This window comes from Lepidochelys kempii, chromosome 28 (genome assembly GCF_965140265.1).
Source record: "Lepidochelys kempii isolate rLepKem1 chromosome 28, rLepKem1.hap2, whole genome shotgun sequence".
NCBI lineage: Eukaryota > Metazoa > Chordata > Testudines > Cheloniidae > Lepidochelys > Lepidochelys kempii.
In genome coordinates, this window is record NC_133283.1 from 6,165,445 (window position 1) to 6,180,831 (window position 15,387).

The window sequence follows — 15,387 nt, forward strand, 5'->3', positions numbered from 1 at the left end:
GGCTTCGGGGGGTGTGCATCGGCCACTGTACTAGAGGAGATCCTTGCTGGGGTTTCCCTCAATCTCTCTTGTAGAAGTGATTCCACTGTGTTTAAATAAATATTAATTGGGTCAGAGAACAAGCAAGAATTATTGTATAGTCCAGAATACTCCCCCCCTCCCCGGACCAGTGGTCAGGGTGTTTTAAGGATGGGGAAACTGAGGTAAGCAGCTTGCTCTCAATATATACAGTAGCAGACCCAGGAATCGAACCCAGCAGTTCGCACTCCACGTGCCCGGGTCTCTCTGCTAGATAGTTCTGGAGACAGCATGCTGTCCGTCACCGCTGAAAAGATTTACACACACACTGGACAGAAAGGGTCTTGTTTACTATGGTGTAAACGGGAAGTAAAGCCGCTGAAGTTAGCCTCCTTGTTCCAGACTCTGAGAGCGGAAGCCAACCCAGCGTTTCTCAAATGCGGCCGCATGCGACCACCAGGGGCTCTTCTTGCGGCCGCAGCCTCCTGGGCTGCGTTTGGGGGCTGGGGGTGTTGGCAAAGCAGAGGCTGCCTGCATGGGTTGGCCGCTACCCCCTTCCAGAGCCACAGACCCTGTAGGAGCAGACAACCAGTGGCCTTGCTCAGCAACTGGCTGTGCGGCGGTGGGCTCCGTCCCTCAGCCGCAGGGTTTTGGGCGCCATCCCTGGACTCGTCACCTCCATCTCCCCTGCCTCCTTACCCACCTCCTCATCCAGGGCCTGACTTGTCCCCCAGCAGGCCAGGGCTGAGCAAGTCTGCTGTGAAACCTGACATGAACAAATACGTTCACAGGAGCAGACTTACTAAAGAGCAATCAAAATAAAATAAAATAAAAATCAAACCATCTTAGTTTTGTTTCTACTCTGTTTCGGTCCAGTAAAGAATAGAGACCCCTGTACATTATTGTTATTATGGAGTCTGCAAAAAAAACAAACAAAAAAACAACCCTACATAAATAAATTACAGTGACATGGACATGTATATATGTGCATATTTATTTGTTTTTCCTAAAGTTAATGATGTATTTTAGGAAAAACTCTCAGCCCGGCCACCAGCAAGAGCGGCCGCCAAAAATTATGCTGTGAGACCCCCATGACCCATGAAAGGGAGCGAGAGCGAGACCTTGCCCCGCAGAGGGTAGCCCTGTAAGGGCTTGGACTGGCCATAGCTCCTAGCCATGGGGCAGACACAGGCGGCAGAGACAAAGAAGCATTACAGGGGGCTAAAGGAAGAGAGAAATCCCAGCTGGCCTTGGCCTGCCATCGCCCGAGGGGAGTTGCCCTCCGGTTCCCACAGCCAGAGACTCCGAATCACACGCCACCGCCTCTAAGGAAAGACGAATCCTCCATTCCGGGAGACTCCCGGCCAGTCCTGGAGGGCTGGCAACCCCAGCAGGCGTGGGGGCCGGGGGCAGCGTGGGGGGGGGGGGCTGCGGGGATGCACCCCAGCCAGGACCCCAAAGCTCCTCACCCCATTTGTGGGAATTTTGACCCCCCCCACTGCCCCTCCCCCCCCCTCCTGGGGTGGGCCCCCCCCCAGCGCCTCCCCCTTTCTGACCCCCGCACCCGGTCCCGGAGCCTGCCTTTTGCCCCGCTCCGCCCCGTGTTTTTACCCTCCCCCCCCCGCCCGGGACACGCTTTGGCCCCTGCACAAACTCTCCGCCCCCGGGAAGTGCAGGGCGCTGCTGCGGGGGGGTCGGCAGCTGGGCACTGAGGCTGCTCCGTGGCCCGGGAGCAGAGAAGCTGTTTTCTCCACGGTCATCGCCCCTGCGAGCAGCCAGCCCCAGCCCCACAGCTCCCGGCGGGGAGGGGAGCCGCGGACCGCCCTGCAGCCCCCCGGCCCTGGGGCGGGGAGGGGGAGAACCCCAGGAGCAGAGGTGAGGGGGGGAGGGTCAGATTGGGGTGGGGTTGGCGTGGGCGATGGGGAGGAGCAGATGTGGGGTGGGGGCAGGGGCAGGACTTGGGTCTCCATTAGATCTGGAGGCAGAACTGATGCGGGGGGGGGGGGGTGAGGATTGATTTGAGGCTTGGGGCCAGATAAGCGGCTGGGCAGGGGGCCCGGCAGATGTGGGGTGGGAGCTTGTGCAGGGAGACAAAAATCGCTGTCCTGGCTACACGTGGCTGAGGGGCTCTGCTAGACACCAAACCCACAAGAGAATCTTTAAAGAATGTTTTTGTGGTTAATGTCCCTGCTTTGAGGGATCGTTTCCCTGATTTTTGGCGGCTGACTCAGGAGTTTTGACCCCTCCAGGTGGCTACATTTTCCCCAAAGACTCTGGGGCTGTGACTCTCCCAGGCCCCCCCAAGCTCGGGAAAGCCAGATTTACCCTGTGCAGGGAACCCGGGGAGAAGTCTCCAGGGTGAAGCTCCTTGCACCCTGGGTCTGGTGTATTTCACAGACCCTGTCCCTCTCGACAGTGGGCGCAATTTCTGCCTAGCCCGAACCACCCAGTGCTTGGGGGGGGGGCGGGTCGGATACACACGTCTCCTGCCCTCAGTGCAGACAGGCTGCGCCACAGAGAAACCTCAGGCCGGCCAGAGAGCTGGGAACTTCCCGGGGAGCACTAGCTCCAGTGGAAGTCAAATTGAGAAGCCCCTTCTGTTTACCGGATGACATTTCTTCGTGCTTGAACGTCTGCACCGAGACTGGGATTGCCCTGAAATCCGCTGTGCCTCATTTGACAAAGGGGTTCTTAAAATATGGCCCTTCCCCCTGAAAAGTTTTTCTTGAAGTTGAGGGCTTTTCTGACAAATTTTTGCACCCGCTTGGGGAATCAAGTCCTGGCTCTGATTGGCCCCCAAAGGATCTCGCTGGCATTCGTCCCCACTCGTGCTGACTCTGTGCACGTGGGAGCGGGAGCTAGCCTCTGGCGGCCAGGGGGTGCAGCTGGCACAGAGGGGCTGCTCCGAGCCCTGCTGCTCAACACTGGGGCGCTGCCCAGGCCAGAGAGGGTCGCTGCTGCTGAGGGCATCATAGAATATCAGGGTTGGAAGGGACCTCAGGAAGTATCTAGTTCAACCCCCTGCTCAAAGCAGGACCAATCCCCAACTAAATCATCCCAGCCAGGGCTTTGTCACGCCTGACCTTAAAAATATCTAAGGAAGGAAATTCCACCACCTCCCTAGGGAACCCATTCCAGTGTTTCACCACCCTCCTCGTGAAAATGTTTTTCCTAATATCCAACCTAAACTTCCCCCACTGCAACTTGAGACCATTACTCCTTGTCCTGTCATCAGCTACCACTGAGAATAGTCTAGAACCATCCTCTTTGGAACCCCCTTTCAGGGAGTTGAAAGCAGCTATCAAATCCCCCCTCATTCTTCTCTTCCGCAGACTAAACAATCCCAGTTCCCTCAGCCTCTCCTCATAAGTCATGTGTTCCAGTCCCCTAATCATTTTTGTTGCCCTCCGCTGGACTCTTTCCAATTTTTCCACATCCTTCTTGTCTTGTGGGGCCCAAAACTGGACACAGTACTCCAGATGAGGCCTCACCAGTGTCGAATAGAGGGGAATGATCACGTCCCTCGATCTGCTGGCAATGCCCCTACTTATACATCCCAAAATGCCATTGGCCTTCTTGGCAACAAGGGCACACTGCTGACTCATATCCAGCTTCTCGTCCACTGTCACCCCTAGGTCCTTTTCCGCAGAACTGCTGCCGAGCCATTCGGTCCCTAGTCTGTAGCTGTGCATTGGGTTCTTCCGTCCTAAGTGCAGGACTCTCCCCTTGTCCTTGTTGAACCTCATCAGATTTCTTTTGGCCCAATCCTCTAATTTGTCTAGGGCCCTCTGTATCCTATCCCTACCCTACCTCTCCTCCCAGTTTAGTGTCATCTGCAAAAGTAGGCAAAAGGCTGAGTTTGCAGGCAACACAGGGATCAGGTGGGGAGAGGGTGTGTGGGAAACACCAGGAGTCTCTGAAACTGTTCTGTGAAGAGCATCAAAGTTCTGTCTGTCTGGTTTGCAGTCTGTCTCGGGCTCACAGAGCTCACACGGTGCTTCCCATAGAGAAGGCTGCCCGGGAGTGTACAAAGTAGGGAATTGCTGTCAAGTTCAACGAGTTGTAAGTCTGGATTTTAAATACAGTGTAATTTCACCTGGCACAGCAGTAACTGCATCATTCAGCTCAGTAAAGCCTGTGTTGTAGGGGAGAGGTGATAAAACGTAAATGATCTGGCAGTGTGGCATGCAAGACAAAAAATGAAATCTTTCCAGATACCTGAGGTGGGAAACTTATCTGAGGAGCTGAATCCTTTTCAAAACCAGCTCCCGCTGGTGAAATATGGGAACTGGTTACAGAGCAGAAGCTGTTAAAAGGATCAGTGAGGTTTAAGTCACTAGAGCTGCAGGCCGGAAGATGTGGGAGCGTTGCCTTCAGACTGGAGAAGGGGGAATTACAACGCTGTTATTTACACAGTACATGAAAAGGCCGCTTTTACAGATCCAGACTAACCCGGCGACCCCTCTGATGCTTTCTAGCCCTTGTGGCTTTCACTATGGTTGTGTCATTTCTTGCATTGTTGGATCATTTGATTCTGCTTTTCCCCCCTCTGGCATCTCTGTCAGTGTAACGCGGAGTCCTGCGGCTCTGGATCTCCCTTCCCAGAGGCCACTGATAACACAACATCCTAACCACGTCCGACATGGAAACATCCCTTGTCAGAGATATTGGGGGTAAAGGACAAAGGTGGGACAGGATCCTCTCCCAAGTAACCACAGGGTAGAGTTGAGTGTCAGAAATCTCAGGGTTTGCAAAGAAGTTCTCCCTCCTACACAGGAAGAAACCCCAGGCTGCCTTCATGTTCCCTACCAGCTCTTTTCCTATAAAAGGAGGGGCAGAAAATGGTCTGAATTTCAGTTCCTGGAGGAATAAGAGTGACTCCAGCTGGAAAAGCTGGACAAGGAGATATTTTTGTTCCGTATCTTCACAAACTCAGTGAGTTGATCAGTGAGATAGAAGGGAAGTATCTGGGGGGAGCCGGGGCCGTTATAGTGGGGACATAGAAGAGATGAGAGAGAACATGGGGGGAAATCAAATCGGTATCTTAGATGTCTGTACACGAATGCAGGAAGTATGGGGAATAAGCAGAACTAGAAATGCTAGTAAATAAACACAACTATGACATAGTTGGCACCACAGAGACCTGGTGGGATAATACACGTGACTGGAATATTGGTATAGAAGGGTACAGCTTGCTCAGAAAGGACAGGCAGGGAAAAAAGGGAGGAGGTTTTGCCTTATATATCGAAGACGTATACACTTGGACTGAGGTTGAGATGGAACTAGGAGATAGACTTGTGAAAGTTTCTGGCTAAAGATAAAAGGGGTAAAAAACAAGGGTGATGTCATGGTAGGGGTCTACTACAGACCACCTAACCAGGAAGAGGAGGTGGACGAGGCTCTTTTTAAATAACTAACAAAATCATCCAAAGCACAGGACTTGGGGGTGATGGGGGACTTCAACTACCCAGATGTGTGCTGGGAAAATAACACAGGAGGGCACAGATTATCCAATAAATTCTTGGAATGTATTGGCAAAAAAAAATTATTTCAGAACGTGGAGAAAGCTACTAGGGGAGAGGCTGTTCTAGATTTTATTTTGACAAATAGGGAGGAACTGGTTGAGAATTTGAAAGTGGAAGGCAGCTTGGGTGGAAGTGATCATGAAATGGTCGAGTTCATGATTCTAAAGAATGGTAGGAGGGGAAAAAAGAACAACAAAGACAACGAGGAGTCCTTGTGGCACCTCAGAGTGAAAATACAGGAGCAGGTATAAATACATGAAAGGATGGGGGGTTGCTTTACCAAGTGTGAGGTCAGTCTCACAAGTTAAATCAATTAACAGCAGGATACCAAGGGAGGAAAAATAACTTTTGAAGTGGTAAGAGAGTGGCCCATTACAGATAGTTGACAAGAAGGTGTGAGTAATAGTAGGGAGAAATTAGTATTGGGGAAATTAAGGTTAGGTTTTGTAATGACCCAACCATTGAGTTTACTAATACTAATTTACTCTTAAAAAGAGTCCTACAAAAAGTGCAAACTAGGTCAATTACAAAAGATGAACATAAACAACTAACACAAGTATGTAGGGACAAAATTAGAAAGGCCAAGGCACAAAACAAGATTAAACTAGCTGGAGACATAAAGGGTAACAAGAAAACATTCTGCAAATATATTAGAAGCAAGAGGAAGACCAAGGACAGGGTAGGCCCGTTATTCAGTGCTGTGGGAGGGAAACAATAACAGAAAATGTGGAAATGGCAGAAGTGCTAAATGACTTTTTTGTTTCAGTTTTTACCAAAAAGATTAGTAGCAGTTGGATGTCTAACATAGTGAATGCCAGTGCAAATGAGGTAGGATTAGAGGCTAAAATAGGGAAAGAACAAATTAAAAATTACTTAGACAAGTTTGATGTCTTCAAGTCACCAGGGCCCAATGAAATACGTCCAACAATACTCAATGAGCTGACTAAGGAGGTATCTAAGCCAAAGTCTTGGAAAAGTCAAAGACGGGAGAGATTCCAGAGGACTGGAAAAGGGCAAATCTAGTGCCAAGCTATAAGGGAAATAAGGACAACCCAGGACAGTCAGCTTAATGTCTTTATCTGACTCCACCTCGAGGCCTAATATTCCCCAATTGGCGAAGTACAAGTATCCATGAGGGGGAAAACACATCTTCTCTCTTCCTGGGCTTCTTAACGCAGGCCTCTCAGTGATGGTTGCTCACGTTCTCTACCACGTGTGGCAGGGAGGGTGTCCCCGTCCAATGTGGGGTGAGTTCACCCTGTCCCTCAAGTGGTCCTTTCCCTTGAGGTGGTGAGGCCTAAGGACTAAAATCAACAGGGTAACCCTGGTATGCAGGGGAGTGAGGCCTAGCAGCCAGAGTCAACGGGATTGACCCTGATTCACGGGGCAGCCCGGCCAGAGTCAATGAAGTTGCCCTCAGTCGCAGGGCAGTAAGGCCTACTGGCGAGAGTCAGTGGGTCCCCACTTGTGGGAAGGGTGGCGGATAGGCTAGGGGGGCCTGGCCCAGTGCCCTAACAGTGACGACGTGTCCCGCCACTGAGTCAGCGAGGCTCCCACCGAAACACTTCCTACAGGACTATAGCTAGTCCCCCATCAGGGCCACTTCCTACCTTATCTTTTGGAGCTGTAGTTGAGGTGTTGTCAGGGTCTCCGGGCTTTTCGGTGCATGTGTTTCCTGGTGACTCTGATCCCTCTTGGACATCCACAGGCACTTGGGCATCAGTCTGGGTCTCCGACTTTCACGGTCAGGAGTTTCAGCTGCTCTTGGGCTGGAGCCAGCAGTGAGCATCCTTCCTCCTTGCTGGCCCAGCCCAGACTGAGTTGGGCTGCTGCTACATCTGGAGTATGCCCAGTCCACAGTGAGGGGTTAACCCTTCCCCGACGAGTGCAGGGTGAGTTCACCCTGTCATACCAACCTAACAGCTTTCTTTGACAGGGTAACAAGCCTTGTGTATAGGGGGAAAGCGGTAGATGTGGTCTATCTTGACTCTAGTAAGGCTTTTGATCCTGTCTCGTGTGACCTTCTCATAAACAAACTAGTGAAATACAACCTGGCTGGGACTACTATAAGGTGGGTGCATAACCGGTTGGAAAACCGTTCCTAGAGAGTAGTTATCAGTGGTTCACAGTCAGGCTGGAAAGGCATAACGAGTGGGGTCCCTCAGGGATCAGTTCTGGGTCCGGTCCTGTTCAATAGCTTCATCAATGATTTAGATAATGGCATAGAGAGTACACTTATAAAGTTTGCGGATGATACCAAGCTGGGAGGGGTTGCAAGTGCTTCGGAGGAGAGGATTAAAATACAAAATGATCTGGACAAACTGGAGAAATGGTCTGAAGTCAATAGGATGAAATTCAATAAGGACAAATGCAGAGTACTCCATTTAGGAAGGAACAATCAGTTGCACACATACAAAATGAGCAATGACTGCCTAGGAAGGAGTACTGCGGAAAGGAATCTGGAGGTCAGAGTGGATCACAAGCTAAATATGAGTCAACAGTGTTGCAATATTGCAAAAAAAGCAAATACCATTCTGGGATGTATTAGCAGGAGTGTTGCAAGCAAGGCACAAGGAGTAATTCTTCCGCTCTACTCCGCGCGGATTAGGCCTCAACTGGAGTATTGTGTCCAGTTCTGGGCACCACATTTCAGGAAAGATGTGGACAAATTGGAGAAAGTCCAGAGAAGAGCAACAAAAATTATTAAAGGTCTAGAAAACATGACCTATGAGGGAAGAATTAAAAAACTGGGTTTGTTTAGTCTGGAGAAGAGAAGACTGACAGGGGACATAACAGATTTCAAGCACATAAAAGGTTGTTACAAGGAGGAGGGAGGTAAATTATTCTCCTTAACCTCTGAGGACAGGACAAGAAGCAATGGGCTTAACATTGCAGCAAGGGCGGTTTAGGTTGGACATTAGGAAAAACTTCCTAACTGTCAGGGTGGTTAAGGACTGGAATAAATCGCCTAGGGAGGTTGTGGAATCTCCATCGTTGGGGATTTTTAAGAGCAGGTTAGACAAACACCTGTTGGGGATGGTCTAGATAATACTTAGTCCTACCATGAGTGCAGGGGACTGGCCTAGATGACCTCTCGAGGTCCCTTCCAGTCCTATGATTCTATATTTGCAATATCTCTTCCCTGGAATGTGTGTCAGGTAGGGCTGAACTTCTCTCTCTCTCCTCTAGGATGTTAGATGCACCCTGAGCAGATACATGGCTCTCCCTCACACCCCCTCACATTTCACAATGCTGGGGAAGGATGTTAGCACCACATCTCTCTGGGGCTCTACAGCCAAATATGTGGGGAAGGTCACATTTTTTATACAAATCCTGAAGTTATCACCTTTTATGGACGACTCTGGAATTATCCATTCAGTGGGAAAAATCGACCTAAAGTATTTCCTAGAGATATTACATCCCTGCAGTCTTTAGTGAGCAGATTTTTACAACACTTAACATGGGAACCTCCTGTCCCTGAGAGCCTGGAGGTCAAGGAGTGAATTAGCTATGGAGACTCAATTCCCCTTTTATCCCCAGAGCTGGTCTCTCCAGGCCAGAGTTGAAGAGTATGATTGGGATCTCTGGGGCGGAAGGTTGCACTGCCCTTGCCTGTGCTTTGAAGCTGGGAGAAGGAGAGGAATTCTAACTCCAGGCCCATTAGAGCAGCAACTTGCTAGCAAGAACTTCTAATGAGTCACTAAATGAAATATAACTATGTGAAATTGTTTCTGTACAGTTGTGAGAAGGGGAAGTTCCAGCAGCCAGTGGAGATTTCTCCTGAACTGGAAGTGAGACTCCGTGATTTCTCCCCGAAAACTGATGCTGTAATGGAGACTCTGAGGAAATTCGAAGGTATCTAGGAGGGAAAATTCTGATAAACCTGTGAGACTGTGGGAGGAGAATGGCTCTGGCCACTTGGTTCATAATTAGATGATGCATCTATTTAATTGTTGGGTGAGAATGCCACATACCTGGGGACCAAAACACTCAGCTTTATGAATTCAAGCATTTATATGTCCCAAAAGCATGCCTTGCAATTACAATTACTATTAAAATAAGGAATGACAAAGAAGTACTGGCCAGTTACCATCTCCTGGGGCATAGGCGGATTTCTCCTATGATGCTCTGACTACCCCTTACAATGTCCAACATATTATACACATGAAAATTATATATGTATTAGTTCTTTTCCAATCACCTTTGAGTGTTCTGAATATTAAATATATATTATGTAACTCATACAATACACATGCATGAACTTTTTAAGGCCAAGGCTTTTGCTTTCCAACATATTTTCATGATGTTGTTCTCTTTTCTGATTGGTTGATTATCACTGATTATGCATAGGCCAATTTGACCCTTTTCTGTACAGGGGGGTTGTTTTGACTTTGCTAACTGCTCCTGGGCAGTACATTTTGGGGGTCTGTTGTCTTTCAGCACATTGTGTGGTCAAAACATCTCTTTGGGCCACATGGCAATGTATGAACACATCACTTAATAACAAGGTAATTTAAAGCAACAGTTCCTTATGTCAAGCAAACTCTTAAGTAAGCCAAAGCGAAGCAAGTCAGCATAATCACACAGTCTCGGTCTGTCCAAACTGGAGCAGAAGAAATGACCCTTGTACCACTTCCCAATACTTAATGTAATAAATAGTGGAAAGCAGAGAATGAGGTAGCTGGGGCCCAGGCACCAAGATGTCTCGCATCAATTCATGACTTACCAAAGATCACAACATTCAGGCCCAAATTTCGCAAAATGGCCTAGTTTTGGCCACTGGAGTTTCTTTCCCAACTTGAGAACTCCAGGACCCATGCTCCAGAGCTGTGTAGCGTCCACAGCTGCAGGTGAAGTCAGTGGGAGCTGCAGGTGCCCATCCCCTCTGAGAACCAGACCGCAGGGTCCTCAAGGTTGGCACCCAAAATGAAAGGCCACGCGTTCCATCTGGATCCAGTCCATCGCTATGATCCAGTTCCTGCGTTGCAGGCGGGGTGGAAGGGGGGGGGTGGACGATGGATAGAGAGAGGTGGGCAGCGTCAAGCTGGGCCTCTGGTATGCCGCAGGCTGGCCCAGGCGGACGGGGGTCACTGTAATAGGGATGTAACTCTGGCTGGCTTCTGCACGTCCTTAGCCCGTGCCGATCTCTGCGCCAGGCCTTGCAGCCACTGAAGAGCAGAGGCACGAATGGGCTCCCCTCTCTCCTGTAGCTGGTACAAGCCCAGTGAGCCAGCCTGCCCCCTGCCTCAGTTTCCCCATGGATAAAATGATTCTATTATTGTTCATATTTCTGCCTATGGTGGATGAGCGCCCCGTCATGCCGCTCTCTGTAGAGACGCTGAGTAAACAGAGCCAACAGCTCACAATCAGAGCCAGGATTTCACAAGCTCTGAACAGCCCGTTAGTGTCAAAGGGCCCTAAGTGGGTAAAGTTCCTGTTATGATAAAAAATCTTTGCATGATCTGGGTCTAGCTTATGACAAAAGGCAGCAAGTGAAAGAAACAAACCAGCTGGAGTCTGAAGGGGCGGGGGCGGAGGAGGGAAAAGTAACTCTCTCTCTCGCAGATTGTATATCCTGCGATGGTCGTGAGGCTTCATGGTTGCATGGGAGATGCCTGAATGGTCCCTCAATGGCTATTAGCCAGGATGGGCAGGGATGGTGTCCCTGGCCTCTATTTGCCGGAAGCTGGGAGTGGGTGACAGGGGATGGATCACTTGGTGATTCCCTGTTCTGTTCATTCCCTCTGGGGCACCTGGCATTGGCCACTGTCAGAAGACAGGACACCGGGCTTTGGCCTGACCCAGTATGGCCATCCTTATGAGACAGAAGAGAAGGCTTCAGATTAATTTATATTAAATATCTGCGTGTGTCTCTGTGTCTGTTTCTCTGTCATGATTAACGCACAGTTCTATGAGTTCAGAGTGGGGATGCTGTTATAAACAGGACAGCCTGAACCCCCTCCCCCTTTTCTCCTTTCCCCCTCCAGACATTCTGCCGCCTAAACTGGAGACAAAAAGAGGGGAACCCCTAGGAGCACACAGACAAGGTGAGTTTGCCGGTGGAGATTGTCTTCCAGCCATGAGAAAACTCCAGCGAAAACGTCTTCACGAGAGGGTAGCGGAAGTTACCAACCAAGCCGATGCCGACCGTCACACACAGCCTGGAATAGAAACACAGTGAGGAGATTCCCCACGCTGAAGTCACAGGCGCGGGCCATCCCGACGCCAGCCTGGGTGCTCAGCCGTGCCCGTGCTGATGAACAGAAACGCTCTTCCCGGCCCAGCACTCGAGCACCCCCTCCTTTACGCCAGCGGACTGGCTCTCCCCCATGGCTCTTCTCCAACATCCGGCCTTTCCTCCAGGCAGGGCTCCGCCTCAGGGCCCCGGACAGAGGCAGCTGCCCGGATCCAGGACTGTCCCAGACAGAGCAGGGCTGCTGGGGACTGTGAGAAATGGTCCCAACCTCCTTCCGCCCCCGCCCGCCCCCCACACCCCTGGGCTGCGCTCTGCCCAGGGGTGCCAGAACAGGGGGGGGCGTCCAAGGGGCCATGACCCTCCCGCCTTTGAAAGTGGATGGGCCTGGCTTTCCAGCCCCCTGCCGGCCCCTCCTCAGGCTGGAAGCGGGAGCCTGGCCCGGGGAAGAGCCGCCCCGGCAGCTGTGGGGGGACATGGGCTCTCCACCTGCCTGGAGTGGGGGGCTGAGAGCAGCCCCTCCCCACCCACCCAGGGCAGGTGGAGACCCACGGCTCCCCACAGCTGCCCAGGTGGCTCTTATCATGGTGGATCCAACTTCTGGCTTGGCCGGGGTGGGGCATGGCCTTAGGAGGAAGACGAGGAGTGGGGGCGGGGCCACTTAGGGGGGGCGGGGCCACTTAGGGGGGCGGGGCCTCTTCCTCTCCCCCACACTTTTAGGAAGAACCCGTTGCCTCTGGCTCTGCCCCTAACGCTCTGGTTCTCTCTCCCCCCCCCCAGTGAATGTGACCCTGGATCCAGACACGGCTCATCCCGAACTCGTCCTCTCCACGGACGGGAGAAGCGTGAGATGGGGGCGCACACGGCAGGCCCTGCCCGACAGCCCGGAGAGATTTGACTCTGAGCTCTGCGTGCTGGGCCGCGAGGGCTTCACCTCGGGGCGACATTGCTGGGAGGTGGAGGTGAGGGTGCAGGAGGGGGGACACTGGGCGGTGGGGGTGGCCAGAGAGTCTGTGAGGAGGAAGGGATGGCTCAACCTCGACCCCGAGGAGGGGATCTGGGCGGTGGAGCGGGGCTGGTGGGGTCAGTTCCGGGCTCTCACCTCCCCGGCCACCCGCCTGCCCCTGGGCTGGGTCCCCAGCAGGATCCGGGTTTGTCTGGACTGCGAACGGGGCCAGCTGACGTTTTTCGATGCCGTTAGCGAGGCCCCGATCTTCACTTTCCCGCCGGGCTCCGTGCTGGGGGAGAGAATCCGCCCCTGGCTCTGGGTGTGGAGAGCCTGGCTCCGGCTGTGCCCCGTGGGGGACCCAAAAGCCAGCCTGCCCAGCCTCCGGTGTCCTAGTCTCTATGCCTGCGGAGGCCTGCTCTCTCCCTGTGGTCTCTGCGACCCTGCAGGCTCCCTGGAGTCGCTGGACTTTGAAACCAGGGAAAGCAGGGAGTGATGAAGGTAGAGCAGCCTCTCGCATTGCCCCACGGTTTTCTGTCGCCTCTTTTCTCACTATTCTCCATGGTCCAGGATGACTCTGACCCTGGGCTTCTCTCGCTAGCTATCATCCCAGTCTCTGGGACCCTGGAGGGCTCCCATCTACCCAGCCCCCTGGCACTTCATCCCTATGACCCCTGAAAGCTCCTGCCCCCTCCCTCCCTGCAGCACCAGGGATTGGAGGAGCTGCCCTGAGAGACAGACACTTAGGTGCTGGAACGAGAGGGGCTGGGGGTGCGGCAGCATCCCCTGGCTTGAAATGGTTTCCATCATATACAGGGTTGACTGTTCTGTTCAATGGCTTTTTCCACCCCTCCCTCTCGCATACAAAGTGTTCCCGCACCCCTGGGAAGATGGGGGGGCTGGCCAGGGACCCAGGATTAATTAATTAGTATTTGGAGGGTTGGCGGGTGGGGAGGAAGAAGCTGGAAGCTCTGCAGCAGCTGGGAGTGTCTTGTGCAAATCTGTGTCATTAGATCTCACGGAGGGGGTCTCCCAGGGGCCAAAGTCACCTTCCCCTGTCACTCCGGGACAGCTGGCCACACTGTGAAATTGTCACACACACACACACACAGACGTGGGATGGGCAGGGGTGCAGAGAGACCAAAAACCATCATATAATCTTTTAGAAAAAAAATCATCATTTTGGGTCAGTCTCGTTTGTTTTTTTTTAAACTCCTGAGGTTGGCAGGGACAGGGCGGGTTTAACCAGAGGGACTAGGAGAAGCGAGACGAAAATGTGAATTAAAATAAAACAAGAAGAAAGGGAGAGCCTGGGAGAGATGGTGGCAAATTAGAAACGAAAAGCGTGAAAGGAAAATATGTCTGGCAGGGGAACCAGCCTGGGAGCACAAAGACGGGAGGAGATAAAATCGGGAAAGAATGGAGAAGCCAATGATCTGTGTCAGGGAGGAGAGAGGCCAGTGGGAGAGACCCAGAAAAATAAACAGGGATGGGAAGTGAGGGCTAGGAAAACACCGAGAAGAAAAGAGAACATGAGAGAGGAAGAGATTTATGAAATGTTCCTGAAAGTGAGACTGTGATGCAGTAATTCCCTCTGTTAGTTCCTGCACGTCTGTATTACTGTGGTGCCATTAAGAGGACTGTTCTCAGTGGCTGGGGATCTCCTTTCCCCTACGCTTTTTACTCTCCAGCTTTCCAGTTACTTACTGTCAATAAAACATTACAAACAATTCTCCTCGTCTCTTCCCATTTCATGTCCCAGCTGCGCTTGCTGGGGGCAGAGGCCTGGGCTTGGCTGCCTGACTTGGTTGGGTTCTTTGCAACCTCAGAGTGGAAGCAGCGTAGACATAATTGTTCTTTTAACCAGGATTTTTATTCCCTCCCCCTCCGCCCCCCCAGAGTTCAAGCCGATGGGATGAGTTCTCCTCTTCTGGCTGTGAGGGGAGAATCAACAAGTCTTTTGTCCACAGAGGCTCGTCTTTTGGGCTGCCTTTTGATGGAGAGGAGATGACACCTCTGGTGATACACCAGTATGTCACACTTAATGATGCCTCCCTCCTGATGGGTTTACAGTTGCAAAACAAATATTTGTACAGGTTTCAGAGTAGCAGCCGTGTTAGTCTGTATCAGCAAAAAGAACAGGAGGCCTTGTGGCACCTTAGAGACTAACCAATTTATTTGAGCGTGAGCTTTCGTGAGCTACAGCTCACTTCAGGATAGGTTGTAGAGCCCCTCCTCCTACTGTTGCAATGGTCCTCGGTGAAGCATGTCTGCTGGGCTACGGTAGCTCCCGAAGGCAGGGTTGGGACCAGCCGGGGTTGCATTCCAGGGTGATGCCGCTTGCAAAGCACCAAGTGGTGGAGATTTCAGGCAGCCGTCGTTACAAGGGCAAGGCAGAGTACCGTCTCTTGGTGCCGCTCAGGCTGCAGCCTTCTGCTCGCTCCCACAACTTCTGGTCTTGACAACAGGTGAGGCATGTCTCTCACAGCAGGGACTGCCCAGGTGGTGATGAACTAAAATACACATTATTTTTGCAGTTCCCAGCATGCAGTGACTAGGAGTCAGGCCTCAAAAGTCCTGAGGATGCCTTAAAAATCATGAATCATTTAAGAAATGCTACATTTGGGGGGCGGGGGTAATACTATTTCTTTCCTACTTTTTGAGCCTTTCAGATCATGTTTCCTTCATGACCTAGAAGGCTAAAA

At 51.6% G+C, this 15,387-nt stretch overlaps 2 protein-coding genes across 2 annotated transcripts in view; one reads left to right on the forward strand and one right to left on the reverse strand.

Moving 5' to 3' along the window:
- LOC140904197 (uncharacterized) overlaps positions 1-15,387 on the reverse strand; it is a 155,352-nt gene that overhangs the window by 114,497 nt on the left and 25,468 nt on the right. The gene's annotated exons all lie outside the window — the stretch shown is intronic.
- LOC140904251 (butyrophilin subfamily 1 member A1-like) lies at positions 1,583-14,414 on the forward strand. The gene is made up of 4 exons (XM_073326729.1): positions 1,583-1,893; positions 9,283-9,398; positions 11,531-11,590; positions 12,517-14,414. Exons 2-4 carry the CDS (start codon positions 9,374-9,376, stop codon positions 13,176-13,178), a joined length of 747 nt encoding a protein of 248 aa, XP_073182830.1. The 5' UTR covers positions 1,583-1,893; positions 9,283-9,373; the 3' UTR covers positions 13,179-14,414.